This window comes from Vigna unguiculata, chromosome 7, assembly GCF_004118075.2.
Source record: "Vigna unguiculata cultivar IT97K-499-35 chromosome 7, ASM411807v1, whole genome shotgun sequence".
Lineage (NCBI taxonomy): Eukaryota > Viridiplantae > Streptophyta > Magnoliopsida > Fabales > Fabaceae > Vigna > Vigna unguiculata.
The window spans coordinates 483,586-497,457 of NC_040285.1; the positions used below are offsets into that span (position 1 = coordinate 483,586).

The following is a 13,872-nucleotide window of genomic DNA, read 5'->3' on the forward strand; positions in this document are numbered from 1 at the left end:
TTCAAAAACTTTATCTTTAAAGTTTTAAATATATAAAAAACTAAGTAAAGTGATAAGAGAATAGTTATTTCATTCACTTAACATTTGTATGATCTAATTAATAAAAAAAAATCTAAAATTCAATTAAAATTTTTGTGTGTTTTAATAACACCAAAAAAATTTAAATTTTTTAGAATTTAATGAAGTACAAAAATGTTTTTAGTTAAGTTTTTAGAATTCAATGAACTACAGAAACCTTTTTTTAGTAAAAAAAACTATGCAAAGGTTTTCAAATTTATGCTTACAACTTAATTAAGCCTTATTTTAATGTGAGTTTTTAAGTTTTATAATAATTTTTGGTTGTTTCACAGTGCAGTTCCTTCTGCGTATATATACTTGAAAATGAATGATGGAAGGAGGGAGAAAGAGGAAAATCTTCGAATCTTGTTCCCATCTCTTAACTCCAACGCAATTGCTGTTTGGATCACAGTCCCTTCAATTCCTCCTGTGTATGAACATCATCTCTTCTCTATTTCTTCACGGATCAATGCGTGTCCCATTGTTTCTGGAAACAAATGAAATCTAGATTTTCTTTCTTTTGGAAATCTAGAAAATGGGTATTCCAAATTCTTCTTTTTTTCTGAACTCACTTTCAATTTCTGTGCAAGTCCCTGCTATTTTCTGCTCTTAGGGAAATTTAGCAGGAGCAAGATCTGCTATTATTTATTTTTCCTTGCAATTTGTTCAGTGAAGTTGTCAATTTTTATTAAGCATCTCAAAGGGTGTCTCATCCAGAAATCCAAGGATCTAAAGTCTTAGTTCATTGAAAATTTCCTAATCTCAGTTAACAGCATACTATGTGTGGTAGGAAAGCAAATTGTGATGACCTTATAAGCTTTAGAATCACTAGTTGTAAGCAAAGTTCAAGCTTCTGATGTGTTATAAGTGAAATTAAGTTAAAACCACCACTTTTAGAGAGATTTAAAGAAATTCATTTTTTCCTATATTACAAGCTATCAAAATAGAGTAAAAACTCTACTTATACAATATGATGTTAATTTGAATTTTTGTTCACTTTCCTACTTTAGAAATTTCGCTACAAGGATAGATTATGTATCTGTTGAACCAATGACTAATGTCACATTCCACCTGTATAAAATCTGCATTCTTCCCGTTGATGTTCTGAGTTTTTCTTTCTTAGCTTCGTATTCCTGTATTTTTCTGCTTGGCGTAAGAAAGGTGATATTTGTATACGTGAATTTCAGTTACATATGTTTGGATTTGATATCTGTTTAGCTGATGTTAATGTATTTGTTTGGTCTTGTCTCGTGCAGCAAAGCCCAAAGATGGAGGGGACTGTTTTCGCTCCTGCACTGAAAGAACTTGAGCATGTAAGGTCTGAGCATGGAGAAATTTTGACCAAACATTTCTTGGAAGTGTGCAAGCACATATTGCCAGTACTAGGTGTGTCTTGTTCATTACCTTGTTATTTGCTCTTAAAAGAAAGAAATAATAGATGCTAACATTTCCTAGAGTACTACCTCCATATATATTTTGTCCTTTTCAATGGTTTGGGATAATCCAATTATCCTTTTTTTTTTATCTGTGGTCAATTAAATGATACTATATTTGCTAAATTTAAATGAATTATCACCTCTTTGAGCCAGGTAAGATGCATAATGTGAGTTTTTCCATGGTGGACTTTTGTTGATCCTGTTCTGTTAGCTTACATCCCGAGATTTTTTCTTTTCTCATCAATAAAATGTATAAAATGTTGTTGATTACTTTTAATTTTGCTTTCTTGGTCTCTTAGGTATCTATATCTTCATTCTAGATCCATGACTATTAATGTGCAGAAGTAATTTTTATCTTACAGTCCTAACTCTGCATCTGCGGCTTTTTAAACACCAATAGATTGTGAACCATTGCATCCTGGTTTAGTGCTTGTTTAAGTATAAACGGATACATGTGTCATGGTTAAAAGAGCTAACACTTTTCTTGTAACAGATAAGTTTGGAACTGCTTTGGCCCTTGTTAAATCTGACATAGGTGGCAACGTATCGGTATGTTTTTGTGAACTGTTGTATCCGACTCTAATGATACTGTATACTTTGTCAGATGATTTGGTGCAGCTTTGAATGTATTATTCTTCACTTCTTCTTGTGGTAACATGGTATGGCTATATGTATTCAATAGTGTTTGATTGTGATTCATTTTGTTTTAATTCGTGGGTTTCTATCTGATTTACATAAAATGTTTTTCAGTTGAACTTTTAACAATTATAAGTTGGGATCATATGATTTGTTCTAATTCTATACCTCTCTGATTTTATCGGCAGAGATTGGAAAATATGTATTCCACCAATCCATCCAGATTCAACTACCTGTACAGTTTGGTACAGGTGGAGGTTGAAACTAAAACTGCTAAATCATCATCTAGTTGCACCAATGGACTTCTTTGGCTGACAAGGTAATGAACATCATGCAGTTGCTTTAACTTGTGTTTGTTGGTATGACATTCCTAAATCTGTTTTTTGGAGAACTTTATCTAAAATTTGTAGTAGGGTTAATTTTTTTATTTCAATCATACGTTGGATCCTGTAGGAAGTTTGAGTGGCCAACAGGTTAAAGATTAGATAAAAAAAAAATGCCTCTATACTTAGAAACAAAGTTATGGAAGAAATCTCAACTCTCAAGAGTCCCTTGAGGCATGCTTTCCAAAATTTGGATCTTAATGTCACTTGAAACTGACCATAATTAATAGAGGTTGTATAGAAACATTAAACATCAATGCATGTATACGGAATACATGCATGGTGTAGGTACAAGTATGTTTAACATTACAAATTTGCTTTGATGCTCTTATGTAACTTATGTTGTGGACGAGTAGAGACAGCTGTCTCTTTTTTCTTGTTAGAGATCCCTCATCGACTAGAAATAAGGTGAATTTACAGTATATAAGTGATACAAATCTCATCTCACAGACTGGTTTTGTAAAGTTAAATTAAGCTTAAAGTCTACTTTTTAAGACTTCTAAATGATTATAACCATAACTGGTATCTAGTTTCTTTGAAATAAATGGAAAACTAGTATTGTAGGCCAAAGGTTTGGAGTCAAGTGATTTTTATTAAGTAAATCTGAACATGTGGAATGGTGATTCAATAGGACAAATAATAGAGCAAGCTTTGAGGTGAAATTGGAGGTCATTTCATGCCACAAGCTACATGGTTTAGTTACCTTGGTTTTTTCTCCACAAACTGGTAGAAAAACAAGGGGAGATGTAAATTATAAAATTTAAAATGGGTGGATGAACTCAAAAAAGGATTTAGGCCTATTTGTGACCAAAGGAGCTTATCAAGCTTGCTGAAATTTTGTGAGCTAAGGTACTGAGTGAGGAAAAGATTGGAAGAAAGTGAAAAATACTTCTTGATATTGTGATTTGTTACAAACTTACAAGTGATGATGTTGTCCACAAATCCTGAAGTTACTTATAATAATAGTAATCCTAACTAGATATTAAACAAATAATGATACTAGGAAACATGGAAACTAATAAAATAGATAAGCTAACCCTAAGAATTAATCTCAAAGATAACATAAAATAGTTTAAGATGCAATCTTCATATTCTTTAGAGTTGACAAAATGAGTCAGCTAACCAGACTATTTTGAACCAAATTGGTAACGAATAGAGCTTGAGTTTACGTTAAGTCAAAAGTAAATGTGGACCCATTTAACCTGATCTGATAAAAAAACTGCTGAAAGCTAAAAAGTTATTCAGGTTTTCACTGGGTTTATGCTTCATTTTGGAGACATAAATTGAATTGTGTTTTTTGACCAGACTCATTATAGTCTGCATCCCATATTAGGCTTGATATTTTGTTTCGTCACCTCTTATATGTTAGATACTCTGAATAATCCTGTGGTACTCTAAGCCATGTTAATTGAATCTAGATAGACAAATTATGTATTGGAGAGCTTGTATTTTAAACCATAAATCATTTCATATAGTGAATAGTAATATTCATAAACATTTAAAAAATTTACCATATACTTAAATATAAGACATAAAAACATGCAAAAATATCATTAATAGCAACGGAATAGTCAAAAATAGTGATTGTAGTGTATTTCTTGCATAGTGTCAGTAACACAGCCTCTAAGAAACACTGTTGTTGCTGTGCTTAAAGTTCTTAAAACAGTGGCTATATGATACTAAAAAAACTTTGCACTATAGTCATCCAAAAATAAGTGTTGTTGGTTGCTACTGCACGATTACTACAGACTATGGTTGCTGCTATTTGTATTCGTACTGAGCTGAGGTGCTAAGGCATTTCTTAGTCAGACTTTCTTGGTAGGTAAGACTTCCACAAAAGCACGGATAAGAATATCTTAGCATACAAGGCCTTCGATCTAAAGGAATGAGACCTAAATTTGGTTTCACATGCAGTTCTGGTTGCAATTTCGATTCATGCTATTCCAAGTGTGATACTAATAATATAGCATTGATTCAGGAGCATGAATGAGTTTTCCAACAACTTGTATCACGGGATTGCGAATTGTATCATATTGTGCTATATGAATCCTTTATCATATGATACTTACTACCATGCTCTAAACATATTAGTATATGATTACAATATTATAAGATAGTTTCATACATTCTAACAAAGCTCAATGGAAAATTTTACCTTATAGCAACAAAAATAGCTATGTTTTGCAAGAACATTACTGCCTTGAAAGAGAAACAAGTGGACATACAAGAAAGCTTAAAATTAGGAAAGAATATAAGGGAGAAAGTAGGGGGTGAGGAAAAAGATGATAATTTTTTTCTGAAGATTGCTTGACCATGTGAGAAATAGACCAATAGAAGCTTCGGTGAGAAGAGCTGATAACATGAAGACCAATAGAAAGCCCAATAAATAGAGGTTGAGGACAATTAAAGGGGAATCGTAGGGATAACCATAAAAGGGATTTAGATCTAAATATTCGTTTTGTAGGCTTCATTTTTTTCAGAGTACAATGATGGTCATTTAGCTTTCTCCAACATATCAGGAACTTGTGTTGTCATTGTATGAAACTATGATGAATCCTTTAAATTTGATTCAATTAGATTTTATCTTTTATTTCTTGAGACTGTTATGAAGCTTCAGCTAGTTCTGCTTATCTTTCTCAAGTTGTTGTGACATTAATGTGATAATTATTTTTATTTGGTTGTCAGAGACCTTGGCTAATGAGTACTAGTTGTCATTGCCATATTTATCCTTGCAATAATATTATTTATGCTACGTTTATTTCACTAACCGGTAAAATCTTCAGGGCAATGGATTTCTTGGTGGCTTTGTTCCGAAACTTAATCGACCAGGAAGATTGGACAATGTCCCAAGCTTGTACTGATTCCTATAACAAGACTCTGAAGAAGTGGCATGGCTGGCTTGCTAGCTCAAGCTTCTCTGTAATCTTATGTTTAATTCTTTGTTGATATAATCTTGAATGTTTCGATAGAAACACAAAATACAGCTTATTGAGTTATTAGAGGTCTATAAATCATCTTGCAAATCTGTGGAATGTCAATGGCTGGACATTGAAATAGTCTTCCTAGAAAGTCATGTTGAGTTTACCATTTGCATCATTGTGTTGTCAATTTTCTACCACCTCTGCACTTTATCACGACAGTGCTTCATATTCAATGTTGTATGAAATAGTATAAGTTTCAATGTTATTGCTTTATTTGTCCTAATTTCCAGTATTGAGACATTTAGCATTAAGGTTTCTAATTCTAAGTAAATGAGCTTAATGATGCCGTGATCATGTAAAACATTACACTAACAATAAATAAGCTTGCTTCTTCTAGTTTCTTCGCACTTCACATTATTCCATGTAATTTAGATTAAAGCATTTAAATACCATGCAGTTTTACCTTATCTATGTGTCTTCGTTGTTTCCTTGTCTTCTGTTTTATTTTGTCTTTTTCCACTGTTCTTTTTTCTTAACTAGAAACTGACTGTACATTGTACAAATTATTCCTACAGGTTGTCATGAAGCTTGCTCCTAGTAGGAAGAAGTTCATGGAGGTGATAGGAGGCACCGGAGATATCAATGCTGACATTGAGAAATTTTGTACAGCATTTTCTCCTCTACTCGAAGAAAATCACAAGTTTCTGGTAAGAAATAAGATATATTGGATCATTTTTATGCATGTAGAATGACATTGCTTTTAGATTATCTTGATTCTGCAGAATTTCTTTTGGTTAAAATTAAGTTTGAAGTGAATGATTAATATTTGGAAAGTTAGTATACAATTTTCAAACCAATGCAAAAGCTATATTTTTTGAGAAGAAAATTGAGACCAGTGATGACCTGTGTTATCCATTTTAAACCTTTCACCCATGAACTCATGAAACTTCTCTTTTTGAACAGGCTCGTTTTCGCTTGGATGACATGAAAGCATCATGAACCACAGATACGTGGTCAGAAATTCGATTAGTGGCTCTTACATGCTCTGATCCATTTTACTAGCACAATATACAAGCATCAATTTTACTGCTAAGTACTCTATTAAGATCTTACACTGTATCTTTGTGACATCAAAGTTGGTCCCTATTAGTTAGTTTATTACAAAGGTTAAGGTTAAGGCTAGTTGTTTAGGAACTTGTTTTCTGAAATACAGTATAAAGGAAAAACAATGATATTCATAATACTATTTTATTCGTAACAAGAATAGATTATAGATAATTTGTGATTTTTGAGATTTGCACATATCTTTGTGAGTCACAATTCGATTGAATTATTACATTTATATCTTACTATCCAATCAAAAGCCCGTCAGACCCTGTGTCTTTTGTAAGGGGTAAATGCAACACATTAACCAAAAAGAATAAAAATAAAAATAAAAAAACTGTGTAATATAAAAAATTATAAAAAAAAACCCACAGAATGCAAATATAATTTACTAAAAAAATAATAATCAATATCATTATATAATGATGATCTAATTTTTTATAAATGTATTTTTATCGATAATAATAATTTATATGTATATGATAATATATGATCAACACTTTCTTACAATAATTTTTTAACCCTTTTTGTATTGATAAAGTTTACTAAATTGTTTTATTTTTTCAAAATTTTCTTGTTAAAAAATTCTCTCTTTGTAATTAAATACAATCACCAACTTTGTATAAAATGTTAATTTTCTTGATCACGTGTAAGTTTTAAAAAATTATACTTCAATTCTTAAAATTTATACCAATTTGTGTTTTCAAATATATATATATATATATATATATATATATATATATATAATTACTAATTTTTCACATGACAATAGTCATTCTTGGTAATTTTGTATTCAAATTAGACTTGAGAATGAATATTTTTTAACTTTGAAAATGTAATATTTTATTTTATTTTTACATCATCGTAGATACATTTCTCATAACTATTTTTTTTTTCCTTTTCTTTAATTCAAACTTTTAAATTTTAAACATTTGTATGAAATACTTAATAATAATAATAATAATAATAATAATAATAATATTCAAAATTGTTTCTCCCTCTCCCGGTATACAACTATTGTACTCAAGGGGAGTGTTGTTACTTCATGAAAACAAATTCTTCATTTTTGTGTTAGAAAGCTAAGGTACACATTTTCTTAATTTTGTTTTCAAATGTTTACATCAAGACTTAGAATACCGTTGGAAGTTCTACTCGTGTGTATAGAAATATCACATTACAAATTGATTTTGTAACGTCACTCAATCTTATTGTACATACATTTTTCTATAATGTTTTGTTAAATGATTAATATTTTATTTACATCCAGTATTGATAACTATTTTGTATAATAAAAATGAGTTGAATAATGTAGAAAGAAAATGCAAGTGTTAAAATACAATCGTTCTAAAAATAAACAAAACAATTGGTAAGAAGTTGAAAGGATAAAACATTTGTCTTAATAATAGAAAGAGTTGAGGTTTTACGTTTTGTATGGTTCACCAAGAATGAGTTGTGAACCTTTGATTTAGAAAAGATAAGAGTCCCAAATATAGGTTTTGCACCTGAAAAATACAGTGGTACATAGCTGGATTTTCACCTAAAAACACGTTGAGCTACTGGTTTTGATTTGAGGAAGAGGGTGGTGGCTAAAAAACCAATCTTGTTTTTGTTTTCACTTCTGAGATTATGCCACCCTGAAGACTCCCTCTTCATGGTTGGTTATTTCTCCCACACAAACCACCAACACCAACCAACCAACCATGCATATCTTTTTCTCTGCATGCATGCATGTCTCTGTCTCAATGCTTCCTCACTTCTTCATGCTTCACCTTTTCTGAGATTTCAACAATATTACCACCTTTTCTAAACTCATATACATAATATGATTAATTTAATCTTTTCTTCTCAAACTAGACAGGTATATAGCTCTTCTTCTTCTTTTTCTTTTCTTTTCTTACAGTAACAGAAAAAAACTTTCTCAATGTCTCATATCAATCAAAATCATATTCATTATCAATTCACTCACTTTTTTCTCTTCTTTTCTTTGCTTTTCAGAAGGGTTTTAGCTTATTCCATTGAATATTGAATACAATCAGCACCAATATTTTAACTGAAAGATTTCTGCTGTAGATATATATATTTATATATATCAACAAAACTTTATTTACATTGATTAATGTCGACCAAGGTGAAAGGCTTCCTTAAAGGATTTAAATACATTTCCCAAATATTTGGTAAGTGCATTCTCCATTCCCACACACAGATTTAAATCAAAACTACATTTTTCTTTAAGAATATATATATAAAGAGAAAAACACACATGGAAGGTAGAAAACTGATATATAGAAGAGAAATGCTTTCGTTAGAGGGTTGTATCCATATAATGATGTATTTTTTTCTGAAACTTGTTTAGTTTTGTTGCATCCTTTTGGTTGATGATGAGAAAACTGAAAAATTATGGTAAGAATTTGAAAAATGAAAACTACAAATTATGGTGATAACTCTGTTGCAGACGAGAAAGAAGAACAGTTTCAAATTGGGATGCCAACTGATGTAAAACATGTGGCACATATTGGATCAGATGATCCATCAGCAAATGCACCAAGCTGGGTACTATTCTCTTTCTCTACTCTCTCAGTTTTTGTTTAGGTCATAAATCTTTCTTAATTAAGAAACTTTATTAGTTTGTGTGCAATTTAAAATCTTTATGCAGATGACAGAATTCAAAGGAGGAACTAAAGAAACCTCATCAGTCGGGAACCCTAATCCAGAAGGTTTGAACATATTTCTCTTAAAAAAATATATTTTGACTATTAAATTTTAACACTTTTCTCTTATAATTTTAAGTGTCAATTTTTAGTAGTTTTTCATTTTTCTCATTTTTAATTTTCTAAAATCACTTAAAGATATAATATGTAAGAAAAAATTATCCAAATTTATAAGTCAAAATATTATTATCTTTTAGTTACTGGTATTTTACATGTTTTTTACATGTTTGACACTTATTTCTAAAAATGAAAATTTTTATTCTCCATTCTTAATATTTAAATATAAAAAACATATTCTAATGAAAACACTGTGAACATTTAAAATCTATAGGCTTTTCATAATTATGTGCAGAAGATATATTTACACACAACATGTCCACAATATATCTTTCTTGGAATATTTAAATCCCTTTATAATGAGGTTTAGACGAAGGGAGAAAAATGAAATGTTTCATTTGGTTTAAGAATAGGAAAATAAGGTTAAGAGAAAATATTTCAGTAATATACTATAATATAATTTACAATGAATAAACCATTTTTTTAAATTTGATTTTCTTAAATAGTTTTAAGAATAAGAAAGTATATAAAATATTACATTTGGTGTAATATATATATATATATATATATATATATATATATATATATATATTTATTTATTTTAAGCATGCAACCAGGAGTTTAATTCTCATACTTCTATGCATTTGGCAAGAAATTAATTCTTTAAATAGATTTTAATATCATGAAGAAGTAGTACTTAACTTCTTCAAAATAACTTAGGGTTACTAATATCATAAAATTTTGGGAAAAATATATTATCATTAAACTCATTTTGTCCTTTATCATGATTCATATTAACCTTTAATTTCCAAAATTAAGACAACGGTTCTAGATTTTGTGCACTCGAATAGCATAATTTCGCATCTTAAACTAAAAAAGATTTCAAAAGTGTCTTAAAATAAAATAAAACACAAAGATTAAAGAACAATGTTAACTTAAATGTAGGAAATAAAAGACTAAAATTTAGATAAAAAGAGTTAAAATTAATTTTGGTAAAAATAAAAGGGAGTGAAAAAAAAAAAAACCATTTTGACCTAAAATCTTTTCTACAATTTGTTGATTTGGTTTCTTATTGGTTGAAATTCAGGTGAACGCGAGAAAAGTTCGAAAAATTCGAAGTCCCGCCACAACGCCGTTCCCAAGTCCCGTAGTAACCAATCCATGGAAGCGGAGAACAACGCGCCTAGACCGAAGGGCACGCGCCGCAGCCAGCGGTCCTCCGACACGGCCTCAGAGACCTCAAACCAAGACTCCTCCACCGGCGGCTCCCGCCACCGGCGAAACCGGCGCGGGTCGAACCCAGGCGGTGAATCGCCTTCCTCCCAGGATATGCCGCCGAGAGGCAGCCGGCGGAAATCGAAGAACTTAGAGGACGGTTCCGTGAAGAAATCGGGAAGATCGTCGAAAGGAGACTCTCTAAGTGACATTTCGATTTCAGATTTTGGGTCTGGTTCTGAAAGTGGGCCCCTTGAGCCCATTAGGGTTTAAATTGGGCTGAGTGAAAGAGAGAGTAATATGTGAAGAAAGAGTTTAGGGAGGGAGAGAGAGAAAAGAGAAAGATTGATATGCTGTTTTGCAAATTGTAAATTATTATTTCAGGTTTTTATGCAATTGTTTTATTGAAGTGTGATTTCAACTTCAATTCCTTCTTATTCAATGAAATTAATGTATTAGGTTTCATTTTGTCACTATCATAATTTAATCTGAATTAAAAGAAAAAATTAAATTGTTAAAGTTGTAAAATAAATAACTTAATAAAAAAAAATTACCATTGAAGCATGAATATAATGTGTACTTGTGACATAAGCATGCATGGGAACTAAATCCTTATATGCAAGACATGTTATTAATATTTTTCACTCTAAATACATGTATGAATGATGTGACATGCAATATATCAAATAGCCAAAAAACTTAAAACACTTGTTCTTAATAAATTAATGTGATGCTTAGGTTAAGTGTATATGAAATTCACTAAGTTGGAACACAAATACAACTTAGTAATAATCGTAATACTTTAAGAGAAGTCCATCAATTTAAATTGAAAATTTAATCTCAAGAATTCGTGTTTATAATAGCTAATTCACTTGTATTTCAATACTCAACTTTACTACTAAAAATATCTTATCATATACCTCTTTAAAAACTTATATCACACGTAAAAAGAGTACCAAAAGATAAATTGAATTTTAAAAAATAACTAGAGATTTTAAGATAAACATGTTAATAAACTAAGATATATCATGTGAATATTGTTAGAATTAAATTTTGAAATTGAGAGGGGTGGAGTTGAACTTTAAAATATATATTTTTTCAAATAAATGGATAATATTCTTTTAATCAATATAACATTTATGAGAAAATATTTTTTATTTTTAGAAATATCAATGAAAATGTTCTTTGACTATAAAAATAAAGTTAAAATATACATTTAGTTCATATTTTTATTCAGTTTTGTCAATTTAATTCTAATATTTTTTTTGTTCAATTAAATCCATTTTTTGTCAATTTTGTTCAATTTGACAATTCTGTTTAAATAATCAACAGTAATCAATCGTAACGACCATATGTGACTTCATTTTTTGTTTAAATGTTCATATGTCAACCCAGTCTTATATCACGTGTCAGGATTAATGTTTTATATTTAATTTGATACATATACTTGTTATTTTTGTTCAATTTAATTCCAAAATTTGTTTTTTAAATGGAGTAATCTTGTCTCCATTTAAATTGAGACTACATTTAATTTGTATATAAAAGTTATAATGATATTTTTATTAAAATTTTCATTTTTATTAAATATTTTTTGTTTAAGGAAACAATTAGTTTAAAATTAAAACAAAAATTTTAAAGATGAAGACTAATATCATTGATATGATATTATGATCAAAGAGAGACTCATGATAACATGTAAGAGAGGAAGATTATTTGACATTTGAATGTGTGTCTTATTATGCATCGGATATGTATATATAATAGAATGATCTAAATTAGGCATGTAATTATGCACAACATAATTACAAAATATTTAATAACCTAATTATATTGATTAGCTTAATTATAGGAGATTAATTACTGATTAGCTAATAATTTGGATTCTATCATAATTATCATCAATTCTTTTATTCTTGACATATATTTTTATGGCTAAATATTTAATATTGTTGTTATGTTACTTTCACTTTAATTTTTTTTCTTAGCCACACAAATAAAACATTAGAGTTGTCATGGTATAATTTTAATGTCTAAAACTATAAATCTATTTAATATCACCCGTCAAGATTATAGACACAATATATTTCTAGTTGTATGTTTTAAAATTATAATATATCAAACATGACTTCCAATCAATTATGAATTATATAAACCCATATTATCACTAGTGCATTTGGGAGCATTTACATTGCAGTATATGCCTCGGTTTTTTGCGGATCCACTGCATATAAGCACGCGGTGACAGTTTCGTAATTAAATTCATCTTTTATGCCTCGGTTATCATACCAATCGAGGCATATGGCTAAAAAAAATTGACTCACGCGTTGGTCAAGCGCCCACCCGAGGCAGTAAGGGTACAATATGCCTCAGTTTCGAATAACCGAGGCAGTATCCCTTCGTAGGGTTAAAAAACCCCAATTTCTTCATTGTGCAGCGACATCTTTTCCGATTTCTCTGCGAGCTTCACCATCTTCGGCCATCCTTCATCTTTTCCAACGACCAGCGCCACCGTCCCGCACAGCTCCCACCGTCCAGCACACCTCCGACGCTCTAGGCCATCGTTTCGTCGCCTGCACCGCACCGCACCGCCGCGGCTTCTTCTTCTTCGACCAACCACCATCGTCGCTGCACCGTGGAGGAGCTGTGCACTGCCACCGGAGCCGCTGTGTGTTCTTCGAGCAACCATCACCATTGCACGCACCTCCAGGAGGTTCTTCCGGTGCCGCTGCGTGTTTTTTTTTAAATTCTGATGCTCATTAGGCCTCAGTTGTGTGAGAATCGAGGCAGTAAAGATTAAATATGCCTCGGGTTGTAACCGAGGCATAAAATACTAGTTTTTTACCTCAGTCGTATATGCAGCGGTTGCGGACCCGAGGCCAAAAGCTGGAAATAACCGTTGTCATTTCCCTTCCCTGCACTAGTGTATGAACGATGAAAACAAAGAAAAAAAATGAAAGATATTAGAGATGAAGAAATAGGTCACTTTCTAAGAAAAAAAATAAGTACAAGAAGAAAAACATCACTTTAATATGAAAAACTCAATATTTTTGAAGTGGGGAGTATACTTCAAAAGGAACTTTTAATGCTTGAGAAAAAAAAAATGTATTTCCTTGTATAAGTTATGTTATAAATGGATGGATAAATGTATATGCCAACTAAAGAGTAGGAAGAACTTAGGACTTTAGTTTGGTCCATAAACCTTTACAAACAAGGCACTTGCATGAAATATAAAAAGTGTAGGATTTGTCTGGTTGTTGAACACAATTTGTCAACCAATGACTTTATTTTTGAAAGTCGGTCATATCTTCACACTAAATGTCTTAAAAATATACTTTAAGTAAATATGTTAAATATA

General features: G+C 30.7%; 2 protein-coding genes across 3 annotated transcripts; both read left to right on the top strand.

Annotated features, from left to right (window-relative positions):
• The first annotated feature begins 370 nt into the window (after positions 1 to 370).
• Positions 371 to 6,711, top strand: LOC114189565 (glycolipid transfer protein 1-like). Of its 2 annotated transcripts, none has more exons than XM_028078167.1 (7): positions 371 to 488; positions 1,314 to 1,443; positions 1,987 to 2,042; positions 2,318 to 2,448; positions 5,296 to 5,431; positions 6,009 to 6,140; positions 6,397 to 6,711. In XM_028078167.1, exons 2-7 carry the CDS (start codon positions 1,326 to 1,328, stop codon positions 6,430 to 6,432), a joined length of 609 nt encoding a protein of 202 aa, XP_027933968.1. In that variant the 5' UTR covers positions 371 to 488; positions 1,314 to 1,325; the 3' UTR covers positions 6,433 to 6,711. The 2 variants fall into 2 exon arrangements, with proteins under 2 accessions (XP_027933968.1, XP_027933967.1); XM_028078166.1 differs by having other exon boundaries at positions 396 to 596.
• A 1,460-nt stretch (positions 6,712 to 8,171) lies between these two features.
• Positions 8,172 to 10,921, top strand: LOC114192685 (CRIB domain-containing protein RIC7-like). Its single transcript, XM_028082467.1, has 5 exons — positions 8,172 to 8,395; positions 8,533 to 8,711; positions 8,990 to 9,087; positions 9,191 to 9,251; positions 10,390 to 10,921. Exons 2-5 carry the CDS (start codon positions 8,654 to 8,656, stop codon positions 10,788 to 10,790), a joined length of 618 nt encoding a protein of 205 aa, XP_027938268.1. The 5' UTR covers positions 8,172 to 8,395; positions 8,533 to 8,653; the 3' UTR covers positions 10,791 to 10,921.
• The last annotated feature ends 2,951 nt before the right edge of the window (positions 10,922 to 13,872 follow it).

Coding starts and splice junctions, on each gene's coding strand:
- LOC114189565 (XM_028078166.1), top strand. CDS start 555: ATGAAATCTAGATTTTCTTTCTTTTGGAAATCTAGAAAATGG. Junction 597..1,313: donor TTTGGAAATCTAGAAAATGG/GTATTCCAAATT, acceptor TGTCTCGTGCAG/CAAAGCCCAAAGATGGAGGG. Junction 5,432..6,008: donor TTGCTAGCTCAAGCTTCTCT/GTAATCTTATGT, acceptor TTATTCCTACAG/GTTGTCATGAAGCTTGCTCC.
- LOC114192685 (XM_028082467.1), top strand. CDS start 8,654: ATGTCGACCAAGGTGAAAGGCTTCCTTAAAGGATTTAAATACATTTCC. Junction 9,088..9,190: donor CAGCAAATGCACCAAGCTGG/GTACTATTCTCT, acceptor ATCTTTATGCAG/ATGACAGAATTCAAAGGAGG. Junction 9,252..10,389: donor CGGGAACCCTAATCCAGAAG/GTTTGAACATAT, acceptor GTTGAAATTCAG/GTGAACGCGAGAAAAGTTCG.